This window comes from Rissa tridactyla, chromosome 4, assembly GCF_028500815.1.
Source record: "Rissa tridactyla isolate bRisTri1 chromosome 4, bRisTri1.patW.cur.20221130, whole genome shotgun sequence".
Classification (NCBI taxonomy): Eukaryota; Metazoa; Chordata; class Aves; order Charadriiformes; family Laridae; genus Rissa; species Rissa tridactyla.
This window is the reverse complement of record NC_071469.1, coordinates 73,218,993-73,237,859: the sequence shown is the minus strand read 5'-3', so window position 1 is coordinate 73,237,859 and position 18,867 is coordinate 73,218,993. Positions and strand designations below refer to the sequence as shown.

Here is an 18,867-nt window from a genome sequence, read left to right as displayed (position 1 = left end):
TGGAAGGCAGGGCCAGGGCCAGGAGAAAGTCTCCAAGCTGCAGAGATGACGATGAAAGTGGATGAATGGACAGGGATGAAAAAGCAATTCATGTTTTGGGGTGAAGTGGCATGGTCTTCTCCCCAAGCCCCCAGCTACCAACTGGAACACCCCCAGCTGCCACAGAGCTAGTGCCTTACCATCCAGACTGGGCGGGAGCAGTTCCCCAGTATGGCTCACTGCCCTTTCATCCTCCATAGCCGCCATCCAGGTGTATTCCAGGGCCACATTCCCTGTATTGGACAGCAGGAAACTGAAAAGCAAGAAAAAGGAATAAAAAGTCCAATAAATCCAAAGCAAGTAGAGAAGTAACACTGTACAGTGGGCTCCTGGCACCCCTTTCTTTGTGCTGAGCAGCATCTTCTTCCCCAGGCAAGTCCACCATGGCTCGATTGCTGTCCCAAGACCGAGCATTTCAAAGTCTGGAAGTTAAAGAGGAAAGGGCAGCCATGGTGCCCAGGAGATTTAATCCAAGGACCTTATATTCAGGCCTTTATGTCTTGGTTTGACATTATTTTGACTGCAAACTCGCCCTTGAGCAGATGAGGACAGGCAACAACGCTAGGAGAGCAAAACCATGGTTGTTCTCAGCAGAAGGACACAGTAGAATCCAACCTTTCCTGGCACGTCTTGGCAGGATGGCAGCCACCATCTCCTGCTTGGCTTTGCGCACAGATATACGGGCTCCAGCACCCTGCCAGGACTTGGAAAGGGTGAAACAATAAATGGTTTGGTTAAAGGGATGAACAGCAGGTGGGACTGTAGGTAAAACCCTAGAAGGGACTTGGGTCCACATGTGGGAGATCTCCGGGCCCTGGGATGTGCCAGGTTATGCGTGGAAGCTGAAACCTCAGACTCAGCAGCGCCGCCCTCCAAAGCTGATCATCCTGTTAGAAATTAGAAGAGGTTTATTAAGCAGCCGAGCAATGAGCATTTGAGTGTAACCTCTGCTGGCACAGCACCATGAGTAGAAGGAAAAGAGCACGGCGGTGGCTCCGGAGAAGCAGACGCTGGGTCAGGTCCCACTCGCAGGTCCCTGCCTGGCCTCCAGCACTCACCTGAATATCCTCGTCTGGAAGAGCAGGGTCTCCTTGAACTGAATGGCATCCACATCCAGCTTGAACTCGGCATAGTCAACCACAGCGCTGAGGCGAAGCTCCACCTCGCGGCTGCTCTTCTCCAGGACGGCGTGAGCTGGTTCGGGGTCTGTCTCGATCACCTCCAAACAGGAGAGGGAAGAACCACTGAGCAGAAAGCCAGACTGAGCAGGGAGCCTTTGGGCCTCCAAAATCAGCCATGTTATAGGGGCTGGGAAGGACCATTCCCATTTATTTCCCGGGAAAGATGACAAAATTTGACCTTTCTGCTATAGTATTTGTTTCTACCTACTGATCGCCACCATGACTGTGAATACACCCATGAGGACTATGACTAGGTATCAGTCCCTGTGTTTCAACCCTGTAGAGTATCCAACCTTTTTCCTAGCCCCCTATAAATCCAGCAGGCCTCTAAATTAGGATTAAGTTCCCCTGCTGGAGCTCTGCGGATGGAGAACCCCAAGAACGAACAAACAAACCAACCAACCTAGAAAGGACCTTTTCCTTCTTGTCTTAGGAGAAAGTGCTTTCCAGATGTTACATGTGGGGCCATAGCCACACTGGCGGGGGCTGGGGATGGGCATTTTGGGATGGGAATGAACTCACTAGGGAAGTCTCTGACTGCTGATGCTCTGATGGGGAAGAAGTTTTGTTTACAGGTCTTACAGTGGTTCAGAAACTAGGGAAGAACCATCGCCCAAGATAAGTGTTTGGCGATAACGATAGTAAAAGTAAGAGTTTCTGGAGATGATGCTTCTCCAGCCTCCTGCATGACTGCCGTACGGTGCCTGGGCTACTCCATAATGAGATATCCCACACGATATAGAAACCACAACCAAAATCTCTGGTATCAGTGTAGACAGAGCTCACCCACAACATGCTGGTGGGCTCGCTGGTGTACAGAAAAGAGTGCTAGTGTTGCTCTCCACTTCAAAACAAGAGACCGATTTAACCCCTGGATTTAACCCCTTGTTGCTGAAAAGACACTGTGTCAGATGAAGGTATTTTAATGCCATGAAATGTGTTATCATAAATTGTGACCCCCCCTTTCAACACAGGCTGCAACACTTCAGCTTTTGGCAGAGACCGATGATTCACATGTGGCTCAACGGTTCTTGTCAAACTAAATACCTCTTTGTCAAAAAGGCTTCCCCATCTTCTGTGAGCGTTATCAGGTCACCATGCATCCACCTCTCACTGACAGTTAACCTCATGGATGGATTAAATGTCAGGAGGAAGCAAGAATCATAGAATGTGTTGGGTTGGAAGGGACCTTTAAAGGCCATCTAGTCCAACCCCCTGCAGTGAGCAGGGACATCTTCAACTAGATCAGGTTGCTCAGAGGCTCATCAAGCCTGTCCTTGAATGTCTCCAGGGATGGGGCCTCCACCACCTCTCTGGGCAGCCCGTTCCAGTGTCTCACCACCCTCAGTGTAAAGAACTTCTTCCTAATGTCTAATCTAATCCTGCCCTGCTCTAGTTTAAACCATTGCCCCTCGTCCTATCGCTACATGCCCTTGCAAACAGCCCCTCCCCAGTTTTCCTGTAGGCCCCCTTCAGGGACTGGAAGGGGTTCTAAGGTCTCCCCGGAGCCTTCTCTTCTCTAGGCTGAACCCCCCCAGCTCTCTCAGCCTGTCTTCCTAGGAGAGGTGCTCCAGGCCCTTGGATCATTTTCATGGCCCTCTCCTCTGGAACCGCTCCAACAGCTGCTTTACCAGCAGAGATGGTGGTCTGCTGCTGTTGGCTGTTGCCATTCTTGTTGTAGAAGCTCAGTTAGCTTTTGCTATTGCTGCTCTTACCTCCTTCTTCATAGGCCACGTGGCCCCCGGGTCCCTCGTGGCATCCACCCACTTGACAGTGCGCAGGCGGTCGTCCCAGTCGGTAACCTGCTCTGGCGGCAGCTGGAAGGTGATCCGAGCCACCTTACACTTCACAGGGTGCATTTTGAAGGCGACCGCGACGTCCGATTTCAAGGTCACTGTGACGTCCTTAGCACAGCCAGCATGGAGGTGTCCCACCTAGGGAGAACCGGGGAGCCGAGACCAAACTGGAATCAGTGGCAAGGGCAGGACTGACAGCAAAGGGACTGATGTGGCGAGCAGCTGTGCCAGGAATCTGCATCTTACTGCGCATTTGTCTGAGGTTTCATAGAGAAAAGTACAAACAAAAGATGCTGCCTGCTATAACATGGAGCCTTTTCTGCGGGGTTGACAGCTCTGTCCCAGCAAAGCCAGGGATTGCATCTCCTACGTGGCACTGGAACGGACTCCCACCAGTATGGGGTGACTCCCTGCCAGCTCCCGGGAACCCACCAGGCAGGGCTGGGGCAGCGGGGAATGGCAGAGCTGCCCGAGCTCACCTTGGGGGAGAAGTGAAAGGGGGTGTCTGCCAGCCACTCAAACCGCATCGCCTCCTCTCTGCTGCGGTTGGTGATGGTGAAGGTCACGGGGTAGGGTGTCCCGATGCGACAGTCCCCAAACTGGATGTGATCCACCCTGGCAGCTGTTAAGAACGAGAGCAAGAGATCTCAGCATGCGGTGAGGTCCGTCCTCCCCCCTCACACGCACGGACACATGTGTGTCCAACTCTTCCTTGCTCCAAGCCTTCCTCCCTCTGGGAGATGCAGCTCCGCATCCTACCACCTTCAGGGAAACACTCTGAGATGTCCCTAAACACGTGGCCGGGTCTGTGCAGAGGGACACGGCAGAACAGCACGCACATGGCAGGCACCCTCACACACCACCGGGTCCGGTGGGTGACAGCACAGGCCTGGTTATATATAGAGGACACAAATTGTCGTACATGGTCTTCACCTCCGTAACATACCATGGGCTGGCAGACCTTCTTTTAGAGCTACTCAGCTGAACGCTAGTGTATCTGACCCTCCCCTGCTCGCCTGCATGCTTCCCCCCTTGACAGAGGATCTTCCCTTTTGTTCTCAAGCACGGCTGCTCTGCAGGCTACAAAAGGCACCTGGATCTGCTGGACCACACCTACACCAGGTGAGCAGAAATGGGTATTTTCCCATTCCTTGCTCCATCTTGGCAGCCTCTCCTCTCTTACCCTCAATTGTGTCTTCCTCCAGGTTACCCTCAATGATCTCCTCCTCACTGTCTGCCACCAGTCCATGGATGTTATCTAGCGTGAAGTCATCCTCGTAGCCTTCGCCCAGCAGCTGAATGTTGGTCTCTTCATAGGGGTTGTCCACCACCGACAGGCGGATCTTCCCTTCCACGCGTTGGGCCAAGGTGGGTTTGAAAAGCACGTCAAACTCTGCTAATTCCCTGTGATGCAGGACCAGGGATGCGGCATGAGGCTTCCTCTCTGCATGGCAATGGAGATCAGAGACAAGCGATACTGCCGTACAGCGGAAATATTTCCAGGGGGTATAAGAGGAATAAGAAGTTGAAACCCAGCTGTCCCCAAGCATAGGTTCTCCCACCACTGACTAGTTCCAGACCCTCCTCCTTTATTCCCAAGACTATGGCACCCCTGCGCATATATCACTGTTTAAGTATCTTAACCTCAGGTTAACACCCATCTCTCACTCAAACTGCGTCCAGCCAGCTCCTGCCCGATATAAAGCCGAGTCAAAGAGTGGTTTTGGCTTTTGTTGGCTGGCTGCGGGCTCAAGGGCTGCCTCCATTCAGGCTGGCAACTCCCCACACGCAGCAGAGACATCAGACGGTCCATTCAAGTGGCGATGGTTCCCCACAACTCAACCCACCATGTGCAGAAGAACAGACAAACTTCCTACAACTTGCTAGGAGGAAACCCTGCAGAGTCCACGTGAAAACTAAGGGTACAGAGAGCCCCCGGAAAGAAACTATGTCTAACGTCTGGCTGCTGCTTGGTCAGGGCAAGAACAGGGCACATATTTTCATAGAATCATGGAATGGTTTGGGTTGGAAGGGACCTTAAATACCATCTTGCTCCAAGCCCCCTGCCCTGGGCAGGGACACCTCCCACCACACCACGTTGCTCCAAGCCCCGTCCAGCCTGGCCTTGAACCCCTCCAGGGATGGGGCAGCCACAGCTTCTCTGGGCAACCTGGGCCAGGGGCTCACCACCCTCGCAGCAAAGAATCTCTCCCTAATATCTAGTCTAAATTTCCGCTCTTTCAGTTTAAAATTGTTCCCCTCGTCCCATGGCTCCCCTCCCTGATCCAGAGTCCCTCCCCAGCTTTCCTGGAGCCCCTTTAGGGACCGGCAGGGGCTGGAAGGTCTCTCCGGAGCCTTCTCTTCTCCAGGCTGAACCCCCCCAGCTCTCTCAGCCTGTCCTCCCAGCAGAGGGGCTCCAGCCCTCCCAGCATCTCCGGGGCCTCCTCTGGCCCCGCTCCAACAGCTCCGTGTCCTTCTTGTGGTTGTTTTCCCTGAGTGGATACCTACACTTCATGGTTAATGAATTTACCTTCTCCAGGAGAGTCCTCCTCCATGCCTGCAGCTTGGTAGATGCAGTGCGTGGTGGGCCTGGCTTTCAAGAAGAAAGCTCCCCCTTCATCCAACAGATCTATCGTCAACTGGGAAAAGGAAACACAGAGCACGACCGCACTGGTGTGGGTACAGGATGGAATGCGGATCGACACCATACTGCAGCTGGTCCAGCACAGGGACCCTAGCACGCTCCCCCGCTTCAAACACAGCTCGGAGCACAAAGTTTAAGTGAAATCAGATAGGGGAAAAAAGAAAAAAAAAAAGCGTTCTGAGGCATTGGGATATAATTAAAATATAACGAAACAGGACAGAAAGTACTAAGAGTAATGAGCAGAATGTAATTAAACTACAACTGAGTTTAATGAAAATGTAGTAAGAAGAGATCAAATACAATCTGATGTAACTAGGACATCACACAGGCCCGCGTGAGTGTGAGAAGAGAGACAGAGGGGAAAATACCCCACCAACTTTCTTGTGTTGTGTTGAACTGAGAAGGACAGACTGGTCAGAGAAAAATCACATTTCCAAGAGGACCTCCCTTCCTGGAAAGTCAAAGTCAGTCATTTGCTTAAAAAGAATTTCTGAGACCTGTTCCCAGGTCTACCGTGTTTTCTGGGACCTTTCTTCCATGACACAAGGGCTTGTTCCCAGACCAGAGCATCCCCTGGGCAGGTCCTCACCTGGACAGGTACGGTGCCACCGTTATGAAGGACCAGAGGGAGTTTTTCCGAATGACCCAGCAACAGCTTCTTGAAGAGCAGCAGAGGGTTCCCTCTCTTATTGTGGAGGACCGGGCGCAGGACCGTCACCCGAGGCAGATTCCCATCTCCACTGATATTGAAGGTCAGGCTTCGTGCTTTGTTTGCTGCAGGGCTACAGGAGAGGAAAAATCACTACGGCTGGCACTAACCCATTCCCCACTTGCCAAGGAACGAAGCGAGTGCGACCCGCTGCGTTTTCCCCGGCTCCTGTACCCCACGATCCCAATCCGGTCAGGGCCATTTGCAAGAGGAATCTGCTCTGAAGAGCCAGAGCCTTCCAGAATAACAGATAAAAATCATTTCGCCGAATCGAATCAGCCAGTACAGCAGGCGAGTAATGAGGCAGCGGATGAGACACGACAAATTCACTGGCCGCGGTGACATGAGACATATGCAAAAAGCACAAGTGCAGCATGAAAACAGTATCAAAGCAAGAAGGGAGAAGTAAATAAGCAGCACCATCAGTAAAGATTATTTCCAAGGACACTAAGCCAGGAATTGCTTATCGGGGCAGAAAGCTGACTTATCTTGCCCGACTTCAGCGACTAAAGGGTCGGGGAAAAGCAGGTCAGAGCCTCGGCACACAGGTCCCAGGGCACAGGAACCGGGCTCCTTTTTTACGAGGGGTCCAAAATATCTTCATATACCCCAGGTAATTACATAGGACCATCTCATTTTAACATCAACAAGGAGGAGATAACGCACGCTGACTTGCTGGCACAAGAGACTCTTCATCTAACCCTTTGTCCTTGGGAAGCCCCAGCTCAGCTGTTGCACATCTCCGTTTCTGTCCGATTCAATAACTTCTAGTTGGTACCTAAAGTTACGCTGTCTTCAGAGTTACTCCCAGAGCCTAAACTATGAATCTTATTTTCCTGCTCTATCTAGTACTTACTGCCTCCTATATTATCTAAAGCTAAGTACCCTACCTCGGGTGACCGAAAGAACTAGGGTTAACGAGAGGTCTACGTCCTCCCAGAGGAGAGGTGGCTGTCAGAAGGGTCACCCCCAAGATTTCCCAGGGTGAATTACTTACCTCGCGGGGACATCGAGGGAAGCCTCAAAAGTGCATTGGTAGTTCTGCATGGTTTGCGGAGCAAAGGTCACCGTAGCAAAGGCGTGGGAGCAGCTGGGCACGCACATCCGAACAGGATCCACCTCGAAAACGTCGCTAACGCGGCTGTTAAGCTTGGGGGAATCCACAGAGCGGTGTTAGGAGAAAACATCCTACAACGTGATGCAGTCTTACTCATATATGCACCACGGGGAAGAGCCCCAGACAGCGTCTTCCTTCCTGCTTCCTTGGACAGGCTCCGTCCATCTCGCAGGGTGACTCCAAAGTGGTGCTGACCTTGCACACGGAGCTGCCATAAAGCCCAGGAGTGCAAAAGCTTGCTCTGAGCACTGAGAAGCCACCCCAGCACACACGGGAGGTGGGAACTGCAGGGAAAACCCTGCAAATAACCCAGAATTGGTCTTTAAAGAGAAGGGAAAGACCAGGGAGTCTGAGGAAATGGTCTGCTTCGAGCCCTGGCACATCAGTCCAGTAGAAAGGCTCCCTCTGAGTGCGCTTCCAAGGGATGTTCAGAAGGGTTCAGGTCTCCCACCAAAGACCCAGAAGGATGAGCCAAAACCTTGCCTGAGACACACTGAATTCAACCCAACTGTCACCTCGGCACTGCCACTCTCTGTCACTGACCTGGACTAGTCTGGGCAAGAGGAACCAATGAACCTGCAGAACCAGGGAGGTGGTCACACAGCCTTTGAAGAGCAACAGTCACCATGGCCTCTTGCTCTTACCTTGCTGGAGGTAGGTTTGACGGAGAGAACGACGTCACAGGGAACTTTGTCCACATTGCGGATCTTGAAGCGAGCTGTGGCCCGGTGCCCAACCAGAACATTGGTGAAGATAAACTTGTTCTCATCTCTGATGAACACGCCCTTGTCTTGCACCATCTGCAGGATCTGGCAGAGGTTGATGCTGCTGCAGATCCGATGCTCCTCAAAGATGGACTCTACGTCATCAACCACAAATGCTGCAAGCAGACCAGAGGGAGGGCTGAGGATGGAGAAACGTTCATACTGAATTTATCTGGACCCTGTTGGCCTCTCAGAGCGCCCTTTCTGCCCAGGTCCCTGCAAAACCCAACCTGGATGGGGGTGTTGGCTGTGAGGATGGAGGTCAGTCACCCTCAGTCTGAAAGGGTATTGCTTTCCTTTTATCGTTCCATGCATCCCTCCCAGCCACTCCCCACTGGCAGACGTGAAAAGGACTGGAACCTCTGAGGATTTTAAGATGGGACTTCAGGGTGAGGGCACCTCTCTATCCGATAAATAAGTTCAGGTGCTGATCAGCAACAGGTCTGGCCATGGGGACCTGTGGATGGGGCGTACCTGGGAGGCAGGACTCGGCAAACAGGGTATAGGGAATGCCAAGGGGATTGTCCTTGGGGTCTCTGTCACCGATATCGATGGACAGGTGCTCCTTGCATGTCCCGAATGGCTCTGCATAGCAATCCACCGTGATCATCTGCTGAGCACCAGGAGGGATGGAGCCAAAGCCAGGGTACACCGTGAACATGCCTAGAGTGAGGCGAGCCTGCAGGAAGAGTCCCAGGAGAGGCTGATGTCTAACAGCCCTACCTTGAGCATCCCCAGCAAAGAGTAGGCCACTCCTTGGCCTCCAGTCGGGCCCATGTCCCCAATCCCAGAGCAGGGAGGGATGATTCCATGGCCGGGATGACATGAAGAAGCTGGGAGAAGGTGTAGGCTTGTCCCGAGTGGCATAGAAGGAGTTTGGGTGTAAAGGTTGAAGGTGGTAGCTGGGATACTTCAACCTCCAGGGGTAAAACAAGAGAGCAGAACTAACTGGGAGAAATGATGGGAGAGAAGAGAGGGGACTGAGAAGAAGAAAAAGCAAGGTCATCTCATATCAATGGACTGGGAGTTCAAACAAGGACGTTCCACGTATGCGGTATTCACAGACCTAACCCAGGCCAGCAGCTGCCAAAGCCAGGACCTGCTCCCCTCTCTTGACCCCCAACTTCAGGTCTGAGCCAGAGCATGGGACCGAGCATCTCCTGCCTCTGCTTCTGGCTGGGAGATGATGGACCTCCAGCTGCCACTGCTGGGCACGCACAGACCACATCCCATCCCATGGTGATGAGCCCCCAGCAGCGTCCTCCCACTCCAGCCGCAGTGGGATGTGATGGGGAGCAGGAGCCACCCACCTGCACGAAGGGGTTCGTGTCCTTTTGCAGCGAGGGCTTGCTTTGCTTGACCGAGGGAGTCATTTTGCTGAAGTTTTCACTGTCTTGGGAGGGGGCAGATTTCCTTCTTTGATGGGCAGAGAAAGCAGAAACATCCATCATGCTGAGCTCCCCCTGCCTTTCTCCAAGGCCAAAGCTGACCTTCCTCCCCATGGAGGAAGGTCCTCCTGCTCCTGCACCACCCACTGCCGTAGCTTATGGATATATCAGCTACAACACCAGCTTTGTCCCACGCATGGGGATACCAAGGCATTTTTCTGCTCCTTGCTCACAAGCCAGTGATGCAGACGGACAAGAGGCCCCACCTTGAAAACCGCATTCAGTTTTGGGCCCCTCATGACAAGAAAGCCACTGAGGGGCTGGAGCATATCCAGAGAAGGGCAACGGAGCTGGTGAGGGGTCTGGAGCACAAGTCCCGTGAGGAGCAGCTGAGGGAGCTGGGGGTGTTCAGCCTGGAGAAAAGGAGGCTGAGGGGAGACCTTCTCACTCTCTGCAACTCCCTGAAAGGAGGGGGTAGCTGGGGGGGGGTCGGTCTCTTCTCCCAAGGAACAGGCAATGGGACAAGGGGAAATGGCCTCAAGTTGCACCAGGGGAAGTTTAGGATGGAGATTAGGAAAAATGTCAACACCAAAAGGGTTGTCGAGCACTGGAACAGGCTGCCCAGGGCAGTGGTGGAGCCACCATCCCTGGAGGTATTTAAAAGCCAGGCAGACGTGGTGCTGAGGGACGTGGGGTAGTGGTGGTTTGGGCAGTGTTGGGTTGATGGTTGGACTTGATGATCTTAAAGGTCCCTTCCAACCTAGAGGATTCTATGATTCTAAGAACCCAGGTGTCCTGGCTGCCTGTCACACAACAGCCACGCTGTGGGGTCTCCTCAGGCCGGAAGGGTGGTGCAGGTCTTCTCTCACCTTTTCCTTGGCAATACGGGTGCATCCTGCTCTGCTTGGTAGATGAAGAATTTAAAGTCAAGGACGCCTTTGTTCTCCAGCGTGAAGGTGCAGGTTTTCCTGGTGCCGTTCATCATGGCACCGAAGCTGAGGAGCGAGGCAGGGGAAATGCAGTACTTGCTGAACACAGCTTTCGCTGACACCTTTACTGGGATGATGGCGATGGTCTCGCCTCCTTCGCGGATGTTGGGCTCAATCACCTGCAACCGGAGGCGGGGGGTTGGGTAAATACAGCAGAGGCCAGCCTCTCTCTCTCTCCCCTGACCCCACCCTAAGTCCCCATCGACTCACCCTCCCTGTTCAAACGCCTCCTCCGGAGCCAGAATTTCAGCTCCATTTAGGAAGCATCACAAATGGTTTCTGAAAGACTTTGTTGAGGGGCTTCCCCAGCTAAAACCTGCCTTTCACAAGACACGTGTCCTGCTTACACTCCCAAGTCACGGTGTGCTACCCCCCGACCTGGGGCAGGCAGCTCACCTGGCAGCGCAGGATGGGTTTGTCCTCGATATTCATTTCCATCTTGGGGTGGAAGAAGAGCTGGACCTGCACAGGGCGCTCGGAGACACTCAGCAGGCCCTTCTGCGGCTGGAGGCTGAAGTGGGATTCCATGTTGGGTACATCGGTATCCGCGGTTTCCAGCTCGAAACTGGGGAGAAAGAGAAGGAGCGAAGACCTCTGCAGTTAAAAGTACCGGTGCCACCAGCGCAGCCAGGACTTTGCATAGGACCATACAAAAATAAAAGGGAAAAAGTCCAGCTATGCCTGGGGAATCCAACATCTTGACACAGAGCACAGACAATCAGGAGTGCTATAAGCTTACTTCCACACCAAATTTTCTCATTCCCTCCTTTAAAGAGTCTCATAAAGAGAAATGAGTTGACCCTCAAAGGAAAGCAATGAATTTCAGCAGGTGAGTGGCTTAAATTTCAGGGTCTCTCCTTCTGGTCCCTGCTGAGCTGTGAAGAACCGCTGGCGTGTGGTTGGATTCTCTATTAAAATATTTGAGATTGGAGAGCCCAGATTTTGTATTTAGCCCAGCCGCGAGGTAGCCAGCAGGGGAACAGGCTCTAGCCGTGGGCAGATGGAGAATGCAGGGCTGAGCAGATGGTGGCACCGTGCATTCACGGCCCAGGCAGCTGGACCCACCTGTACGCGATCTCGTACTTCCCTTTGTTCTTCAGAGTCAGCACTTGCTTTGCATCATCCAGGACCTTAAGGGTTCCAAAATCCACGCTGCCCTCCGTAGCTGCAGAAAACCCACGGAGCGAGTTAAGAAACGGTGAATATTTGTGAGCTGCTGTAGACTACACCGAGCGACAAGATACATATTTGGAGTTCTCAGGTGGCACAAACCCCTTCTTAGCAAGTTTTCCTTTGTGGGAGTTTTCTCTAGGTCCTTTGCTGCCCTTTCCCTTAGTCGGAGAATATCCGAGTTTTCCAGCTAAGGAGCTCGTTTTCCATCTCCTTGCTTCCAAGCACAGATCCAACAATTTTACGCGCCGTGCCAAGCCTTCAGGAGCTGCCAGCTGCTTGTTGACACCACTGTGGTTCCAAAGCCCCCAAGTCAACCTGCACGTGAAGCTGCACGCTTCAGAGATGAGAGACTCAAGGCTGTCTCTGTGCCCTGACAGTGCTTCACTCCTCCCAGCTTGCAGGATACGTGCGTTACGTCTCCCATCCTGTCCCAAGTCCTATCCCATCCCAAATGCTTTGGTGGCCCCCCTTGCCGAGGCAACGCAACGCGCCTGGGACTGCTTTGGCTTTGGGGGCATCCACTGACCTTTAGAAATGCTGATGCTCAGAGCAACATCGTAGGCCTCCGCGTGGATTTGGATATTTTCAATCTGAACAATCCCCAGGACGTTTTCTGCATCCGAAACCTGAGGTGGTGAGACGCAAACACTGCTCAGCCCATTCTCCTGAATGCTTTTGGCAGACAACGTACAAGCCCTTGTCTCTGCTGGCTGCTCCCACCGCGGCCTCCCCTGCTTGACAAACATCTGTGACTCCAAGCTTTCCTAACCTGTTCATCTCACGGGCTGACCCAGCAGGATTCTGCTGCAGTAAGAAACCCCGTCAGCCCAACTCTGTGCTCCTGCAGTGGGGAACGCTGCTGCTAAAGCACCCTGGGAGCCACAGTGATGTGGAAACGGCCACAAGAAACGTGAGGTGTCCCAGAGTAGGTGGCATTGACAACCACCCCTCTCTTTGATCACCCAACATCCTCCAAACCACGGGGAACAAAATCCCAGGGCGAGAGTTTGCTGCTCTATGTTAAGAGCCCCGGACAGACTCCAGGATGGGTGCAGGGAGCACGCCAAGGTCTGGACAACCAAGCAACAGTGTTCAACCATGCAGAAGGTGGTTGTCGTATGGGCTCAGGACACAGTGCCTGGTTATCAGGGGTGACACGGATGCTCAGGGATGCACCGCGTGTTCTGGTGAACCCAGCTTGAGGCGGCAGAAGTTGGGGTCATAGCACCCTTGTGGCCATCAGGTGCATCTCTTCCTGACTCCACAGAATACTTGCCCCACAAAGCCCAGCTACAAGAGCACCGTAGTAGTCACTTAGTTTCCAAAACATTGTCCTTCAGTGAGAGTCTCTTGCTGCCCTCCAGCAATGCAGGTAGAAAGGAATCTCATGAAGGCTTCTCCCTTTGCCCCCTTTGCAGGGTTCCCTTCAAGTCTCCATCCCTAAGAGCACAGGGCTGATCACTCTGCCCCGCTCTACCAGGGATGGCACCGTCCCCCTCACCTCTAGTCGGATCATCTTCTTAATGTTGAGAGCCCTCGTGGCCTTGAAATCCAGATGGACGCAGAACTCCGTGCGGGGACCAACGACGCCCTCATCTTGCGACACGGAGAAGTCCTCGCCGAGGTTCTCCAGCCCACTGAGCCGCCAGGCCATGGGCAGCGGCGTGCGGTTTTGCAGGACCAGGGTCTTTCTGTCCCTCCTGCGGAGACAGGAAGACACTCAGCACCGGCTACTCGATGGCCATGGTAGCCTCGCAGCTGAATGCAACTCGGAGCAGCCCTATCCATGTGTCTGAAACCATACTGAAATGTTTTCTCTGTGTTGCAAGTCTCAGAGGTGAGGTCCTGGGGTGCTAAAGGTGTATTCAAGCGAAGGGAGATAAGGAGGAAAGTCTGCTGAACCAGCAGACAAGATGCAAATGTTGTGTAGCCTGGAGAAAAGGAGGCTGAGGGGAGACCTTCTCACTCTCTGCAACTCCCTGAAAGGAGGGTGCAGCCCGGGGAGGTCGGTCTCTTCTCCCAAGGAACAGGCGATAGGACAAGAGAAAACGGCCTCAAGTTGCACCAGGGGAGGTTCAGAATGGAGATTAGGGAAAATTTCTTCACCTAAAGGGTTGTCAAGCCTTGGAACAGGCTGCCCAGGGATGTGGTGGAGTCGCCATCCCTGGAGGTATTTAAAAGCTGGGCAGACGTGGTGCTGAGGGACATGGGTCAGTGGTGGATCTTAAAAGGTCCCTTCCAACCTAGACGATTCTATGATTCTACGAAATACAAAGGGATGCCCATTGCACAGCATCGCTCGGGCCAACAGGGCTTGTGGCTGTCATGGGATATCCAAACCAGCAAGCAACAGTGTGCAAGAGACTGGGAACTGGCTGGGAGAAAGCGGGATGTTAGCCCAGCCACCAACCTGAGCGGCCCCACCGCCAGCGAGAGAAGCCGAAGGTGAGCTTGCCGACAGCTCTCGCCCCCGGCAGAGCCACCGCCGGATGACTGACCTGTGCAGGAGCAGCTTGTCGAAATGCACCTGCTTGGGGCTGACCCCCAGCTCCACCTGCACCCCCTGGCAGCAGAGGCGGAAAACCACCGGCTCCGGGTTCTCCTTAACGCAGCAGACGAGGTTGTCTTCCACGAGGCCAGCTGAAGTGGGGTACGCCCAAACGCTCAGCTCCTAGCCCCGGCCCCGCAGAAAGAAATGGAGAAGAGCGTTCAGTGAGCAGATGGAACGGCTCCTGGGCGCTTCCGCCGGGTACCTGCCCGTCTCCTACCTGCTTCTCGTTAGGTTTCAGCCTCATGCTGGGAGGGTCTAAAAAGAACGTGTCCGCTTTGAGATCGCGCTCGAAGAAGAAATGCACCTCCGCTTCCAAGGGGGTGACGTTGAGGATGGTTATCTTCTCACTGTTGCTGGGATAGTGCTGTGCCTTGTACCTGTCCACAAAAAGGGGAGAAGGCTGCAGAGGAGACCCTGGGACCGTTGTCTTTATCACACGTGGAGGAGAGCACTAGAAGACCACGGTCTAACAAGCAGGCTGAGAAAAAGGACCACGTCCAGGGGCACGTTGCACAGTATGCGTGCTCGTCCTTGAGTTTCTTTGATGTCTGCCCTGATTCACGGTGCCTCCATCTCCAAAGCGTGACGATGTACAGGCCATTTAAATAAAGGGTGTTTTACAAAATATAAATTCAAAGGTGGCTGGAAAAATAAAAGTACACCAGGCCCATGGGTTCTTGCCCCTTCTTTGACCGGTTTTCTTCCCTGCAGGGTACAAAGAACCGCTTTTGAAAAGAGGTTTTAAAAATAGTTTAGCTTATGTCTTTCAAATAAGTCGTGAGATTGCCTTGTATTTCAGGGGTGAGCTCCAAGTCTCAGGGAAGGAAACAGAAAGGATTAATTCCCAAGAGAAATGCTAAATTTAACAAGCGTCCCTTCTTTCAGGTATGGAGCAGGATTTGGAGTTAAAGGGTTAAAAAAGCCAAGAGAAACCCAAGACCATTCATCAGCCTGCCTAAAGATCCTCTTCTGGGTTTTAAACTGTCTTGATTTAATTTCCTTGGGTTGTCAAAATACCACTGGCTCTCCAGAGCTCCCATGAAGACAAGAACTTCATTTTTAATATTTAAAAAAAAAAAAAAGCAATGTTAAAAATAGAAATATGCCAGCAGCTACATTGACAACTTTTATCCAGCAGGGAGGCTCAGGACAACGTAATTCCCATTTCTATCCCTCTGCAGGTTCCCCCTCCCCCGACACACACATTGGCAGGTCAAATCATAAAGTCTCACCAATATAACAGATTCATGAATGGTTTCCAAAGCCATCAGCAGAATAATTGCTCATTCAGTCTACCCCTAGAGCTCAAAGCGCTTTTAAAAAAAGCGCCATAAAGTTCACAGGTGGTGAAGCTGAGATGTGGAGGGGGGACGCAAGTTGCCCAAAGTCACCTTCAGGCTGGAAGCAGCATGTGGCTCTGGCCACCAAGACACCCACCGGGTAGGAAGATCATCTCCATCTCTCCCCAGCTCCTCCAAGACTCCTGGTGCCTGTTATCTGCTCAAGTTCACAGATCTGTGGTCCTTCGACCCCAAGTAACTCGCAGGTCTCCGCCTGGCCCTGCCCTGAACTGTGCCACTGGGACAGCATGTCTCCAACACCCATGAAAGTACAAGGCCCTGGAGATCCCATCCCAACATCTCACTCCAGGCAGGCAGCACATCAGGATGCTCACTCGGGGCAGGGAGCACATACCAGTCTCTTGACTTCCCACACAGCAGTGGTCCAAAGTGGAATACACCCGTGTTCATGACATACTGCTTGAAGATGATGTCATCATCCGCCTTGCTCTTCCTCCAGTGAGGAAACACCAGCCTGGGGTGAGAAAACAGGGAATGAGGAGCTGTGAGATGCTCTGAGTAGAAAACCCGTTCAGAAAGCCATAACCCTTATTGGTGGCTGAGGTACCAGTACTGGTTCCCAGCTCTGAGCGTGGGAAAAGATGCTGGGCTGCTCAGGCAGCAGGCTCTGCCCAAGCCAGAAGGTCACGGGGCAGGGCTACAGGGGACAGCCCTGGCTCCCAGTTCAGGGGTGAGCAGCGTGGGAGGCTCCCACGGGCCAGCCTTACCGCGGGTCCTGGCTGATGGTGGGATACAGGCAGGTGCCCTTGCACTGCAGCTGGTACAGACGGTTTGTCCCCAGGATCTCAAAATGCAGCGTCTGATCAAACTGGCCCAGCACCGTGGAGCTGAAGTGGACCTTCAGTTCCACCTCGCCGCGGGCAGGCACTATCCACCGGCAGCTGCTCAGCCTGGCAATTAAAGAGGAGGCTTCAGATATTGCTAACGAGAAAACGAGACATGGAGAAGGGTCGTGGATTCGCCATCTCATGGAGGCACCGGCTGGGGAGCTGGGGATGATGGACCTCGTTTGGTGAGATGGCCACGAAGCAGAAGGATCACCTCCTCCCTCTGAGCTCACCTGACGGATCTCCCCGGGGATGGGTCTGTGTCTGCGCCGCTTTGGTCCACCTCGGGGGCACGCATGGGCGCTTCCATGCCCAGCCCCTGGAGACCTCTCCTGCCCCGGCCCGAGCTCCGCTTCTCCCTCACAGCTTCCTGGCTGCCCGCTGCTTTCTCCTTCCTCAACCGGCCCCTGCTTGGGGTGAGCTGCTCCTCCGACGCCTTCGCACCCCAAGGGGAGAGAGCAGGGAGGGGTGAGACCTACCCCCAGACATCCCCATCCCGGAAAAAAAGCTGTGGATTTCTTAAACAGGAGAGAAAACAAAAACCCACCATATCTGCCCATGGACTTGGTCTTCCTTATCGGACTTTGTTTTGCCTATGACACCTCCTTGCCCAGGACCCTGCCTCACCCAGGACCCTCTCCCTCAAGGGAAGTTGAGGGTTTTAGGTGATGTTTTTCTCTCGTCTTACAGAACCGCCCCATGTCTCAAGCAGAGCTGTCTCTTTTGGACAGACAGAAGGGGTGCCTGCAGACGCGGGTCCCCATCACGTCTTCACCACCCTTCCACAGTCATCCTTTTCCATCCCACTTGCCCCACCATGTCCCCATCCAGCCCGGCCCCTGCCCTGGCACCTTCACTGTGGACACAACGGGGGCATCCACGAGACTGTCCGTATCCTTCTTTTCTTCTTCCGCAGTGGCACCTTCTGGCACGACAAAGACGAAGTGCTTGAGGGCTTCTCCTGCTGCAGGGGCCATCCGCTTCTCCGGGTAGCGGATCACAGAGTAAAAAGCAGTAGGGGGAATGGGAGGCCCTGAGGGACCCAGACCCAACTCATCCAGGATCTAAAGGAGAAGGGAAAACCCTGTTTATACTCCCGTCACCTTCCCTCCTCACACTTTTTCCCTAATGGCACTGAGCTTTTGGCAAAGTTTTTTTTTAATTTATATGGCGGACAGTGCTTTTTTATGCCCAGTGGGGTGGGCAGGCTCCAGAGCAGTGTCAGGACCTACAAGTGGGACCTAGGGAACAATCTCTCCTCTGAGTGACTCAGCTGAAGGAAACAACGACCATGATCTGCCCTGGGACCATTTTTAATGATTTCCAGATTGGGACGCTCTCTGAACAGGCAGGATGCTTGCACAGAGAACGTTCCCTCTTTTCATCCAGCTGAGGGATGGTGACAACCTCCCCAGCCACGTGGCTGCTGTGGAACATCACCATTGGCCTGCACAGACCAATGGCTCTGTGCTGTTGCCACCTGGTGGGACACAACCCACCAGGGCCCAGACCACGGCAGGCTCAGCATCGGAGCCTCGCAGGGCTTTACCTGCTCTGCTGCTGGCAGTTTGCCGCTCTCCAGGATCTTCCTAGTCACATCTTCTGAGCTCGGCACCTGGATGTCCAAGCAGGGCACCCCGGCATCCTGGCCTCTGACTGACCCTTCTGCACCTTCCCCTTCCAGCTGAGATAACTTGGACTCCTCAAGAGCTTTCAGTTTTTCCAGCCGCTCCTTCTCCAGCCTCTCGTGACGCTTCTTCTCTCGGTCCTTCCGGCTCTTGCGGCTGGATAAATGCTGGCGCTGGTCTTCTGCTTGCTGCCGCACCTCCTCTTCGTTCAGAGGGGACAGCAGGATACCCTGAGCCCTGTCCCAGGTTGACAATATATGCACAATGTCCTTCTGCGATGCCTCGTAGATCTTAAACCTCAGGGCCAAGTTCTTCTCACTGTCACTCAGGATCTCAGTTTTGGTTTCCTCCTGTTCTGGGTCTGCAGGTGGCACAACCATCGCTGGGCAGGCGTCCGTCAGGGGAACCTTGCTCCGCTTCTTCTTATCCGCCTTGTCACTTGCAATAGACTCGGGGTGCTCCTTTAGGGATCCCTTCTTGTCCACCCCTTCAGTGACATCTGACCGGTTGCTGGTGGAGGTGTTGGTGTTGCTGGTGGATGGGTTCGTATTCTGGGCAGGAGGAGCAAGAAAAAGCAGTGAGCATTTCAAAGTGCCGACTCAAATGCTGTAAGACAGTGAGGATCTTTGCAATAGCAGCCCGAGCCTTGTCTGAGACCTGTGCTAGGTCCTCTACAAATCCCAGTTCAGAAGGTGGCAGG

The 18,867-nt window shown here is 53.4% G+C and overlaps 1 protein-coding gene across 23 annotated transcripts in view; it reads right to left on the bottom strand.

Annotated features, from left to right (window-relative positions):
- Positions 1-18,867, bottom strand: part of HYDIN (HYDIN axonemal central pair apparatus protein) — a 208,956-nt gene that overhangs the window by 14,723 nt on the left and 175,366 nt on the right. For 17 of the 23 annotated variants that reach the window (XM_054199082.1, XM_054199096.1, XM_054199098.1 and 14 more), the window contains 23 exons: positions 18,089-18,718; positions 17,391-17,603; positions 16,773-17,014; positions 16,420-16,602; positions 16,047-16,166; positions 14,569-14,728; positions 14,299-14,471; positions 13,302-13,500; positions 12,327-12,426; positions 11,693-11,792; positions 11,024-11,192; positions 10,508-10,746; positions 9,561-9,666; positions 8,725-8,929; positions 8,131-8,366; positions 7,367-7,518; positions 6,250-6,442; positions 5,547-5,655; positions 4,200-4,493; positions 3,496-3,638; positions 2,936-3,154; positions 1,098-1,258; positions 180-292 (listed from right to left, as the gene is read on the bottom strand). In XM_054199082.1, coding sequence (XP_054055057.1) covers positions 180-292; positions 1,098-1,258; positions 2,936-3,154; positions 3,496-3,638; positions 4,200-4,493; positions 5,547-5,655; positions 6,250-6,442; positions 7,367-7,518; positions 8,131-8,366; positions 8,725-8,929; positions 9,561-9,666; positions 10,508-10,746; positions 11,024-11,192; positions 11,693-11,792; positions 12,327-12,426; positions 13,302-13,500; positions 14,299-14,471; positions 14,569-14,728; positions 16,047-16,166; positions 16,420-16,602; positions 16,773-17,014; positions 17,391-17,603; positions 18,089-18,718 — 4,459 coding nt within the window. Of the gene's footprint in view, positions 1-179; positions 293-1,097; positions 1,259-2,935; positions 3,155-3,495; positions 3,639-4,199; positions 4,494-5,546; positions 5,656-6,249; positions 6,443-7,366; positions 7,519-8,130; positions 8,367-8,724; positions 8,930-9,560; positions 9,667-9,904; positions 10,052-10,507; positions 10,747-11,023; positions 11,193-11,692; positions 11,793-12,326; positions 12,427-13,301; positions 13,501-14,298; positions 14,472-14,568; positions 15,057-16,046; positions 16,167-16,419; positions 16,603-16,772; positions 17,015-17,390; positions 17,604-18,088; positions 18,719-18,867 lie in introns of those variants that run through there. The other 6 variants (XM_054199093.1, XM_054199092.1, XM_054199094.1 and 3 more) reach the window with 6 other exon arrangements.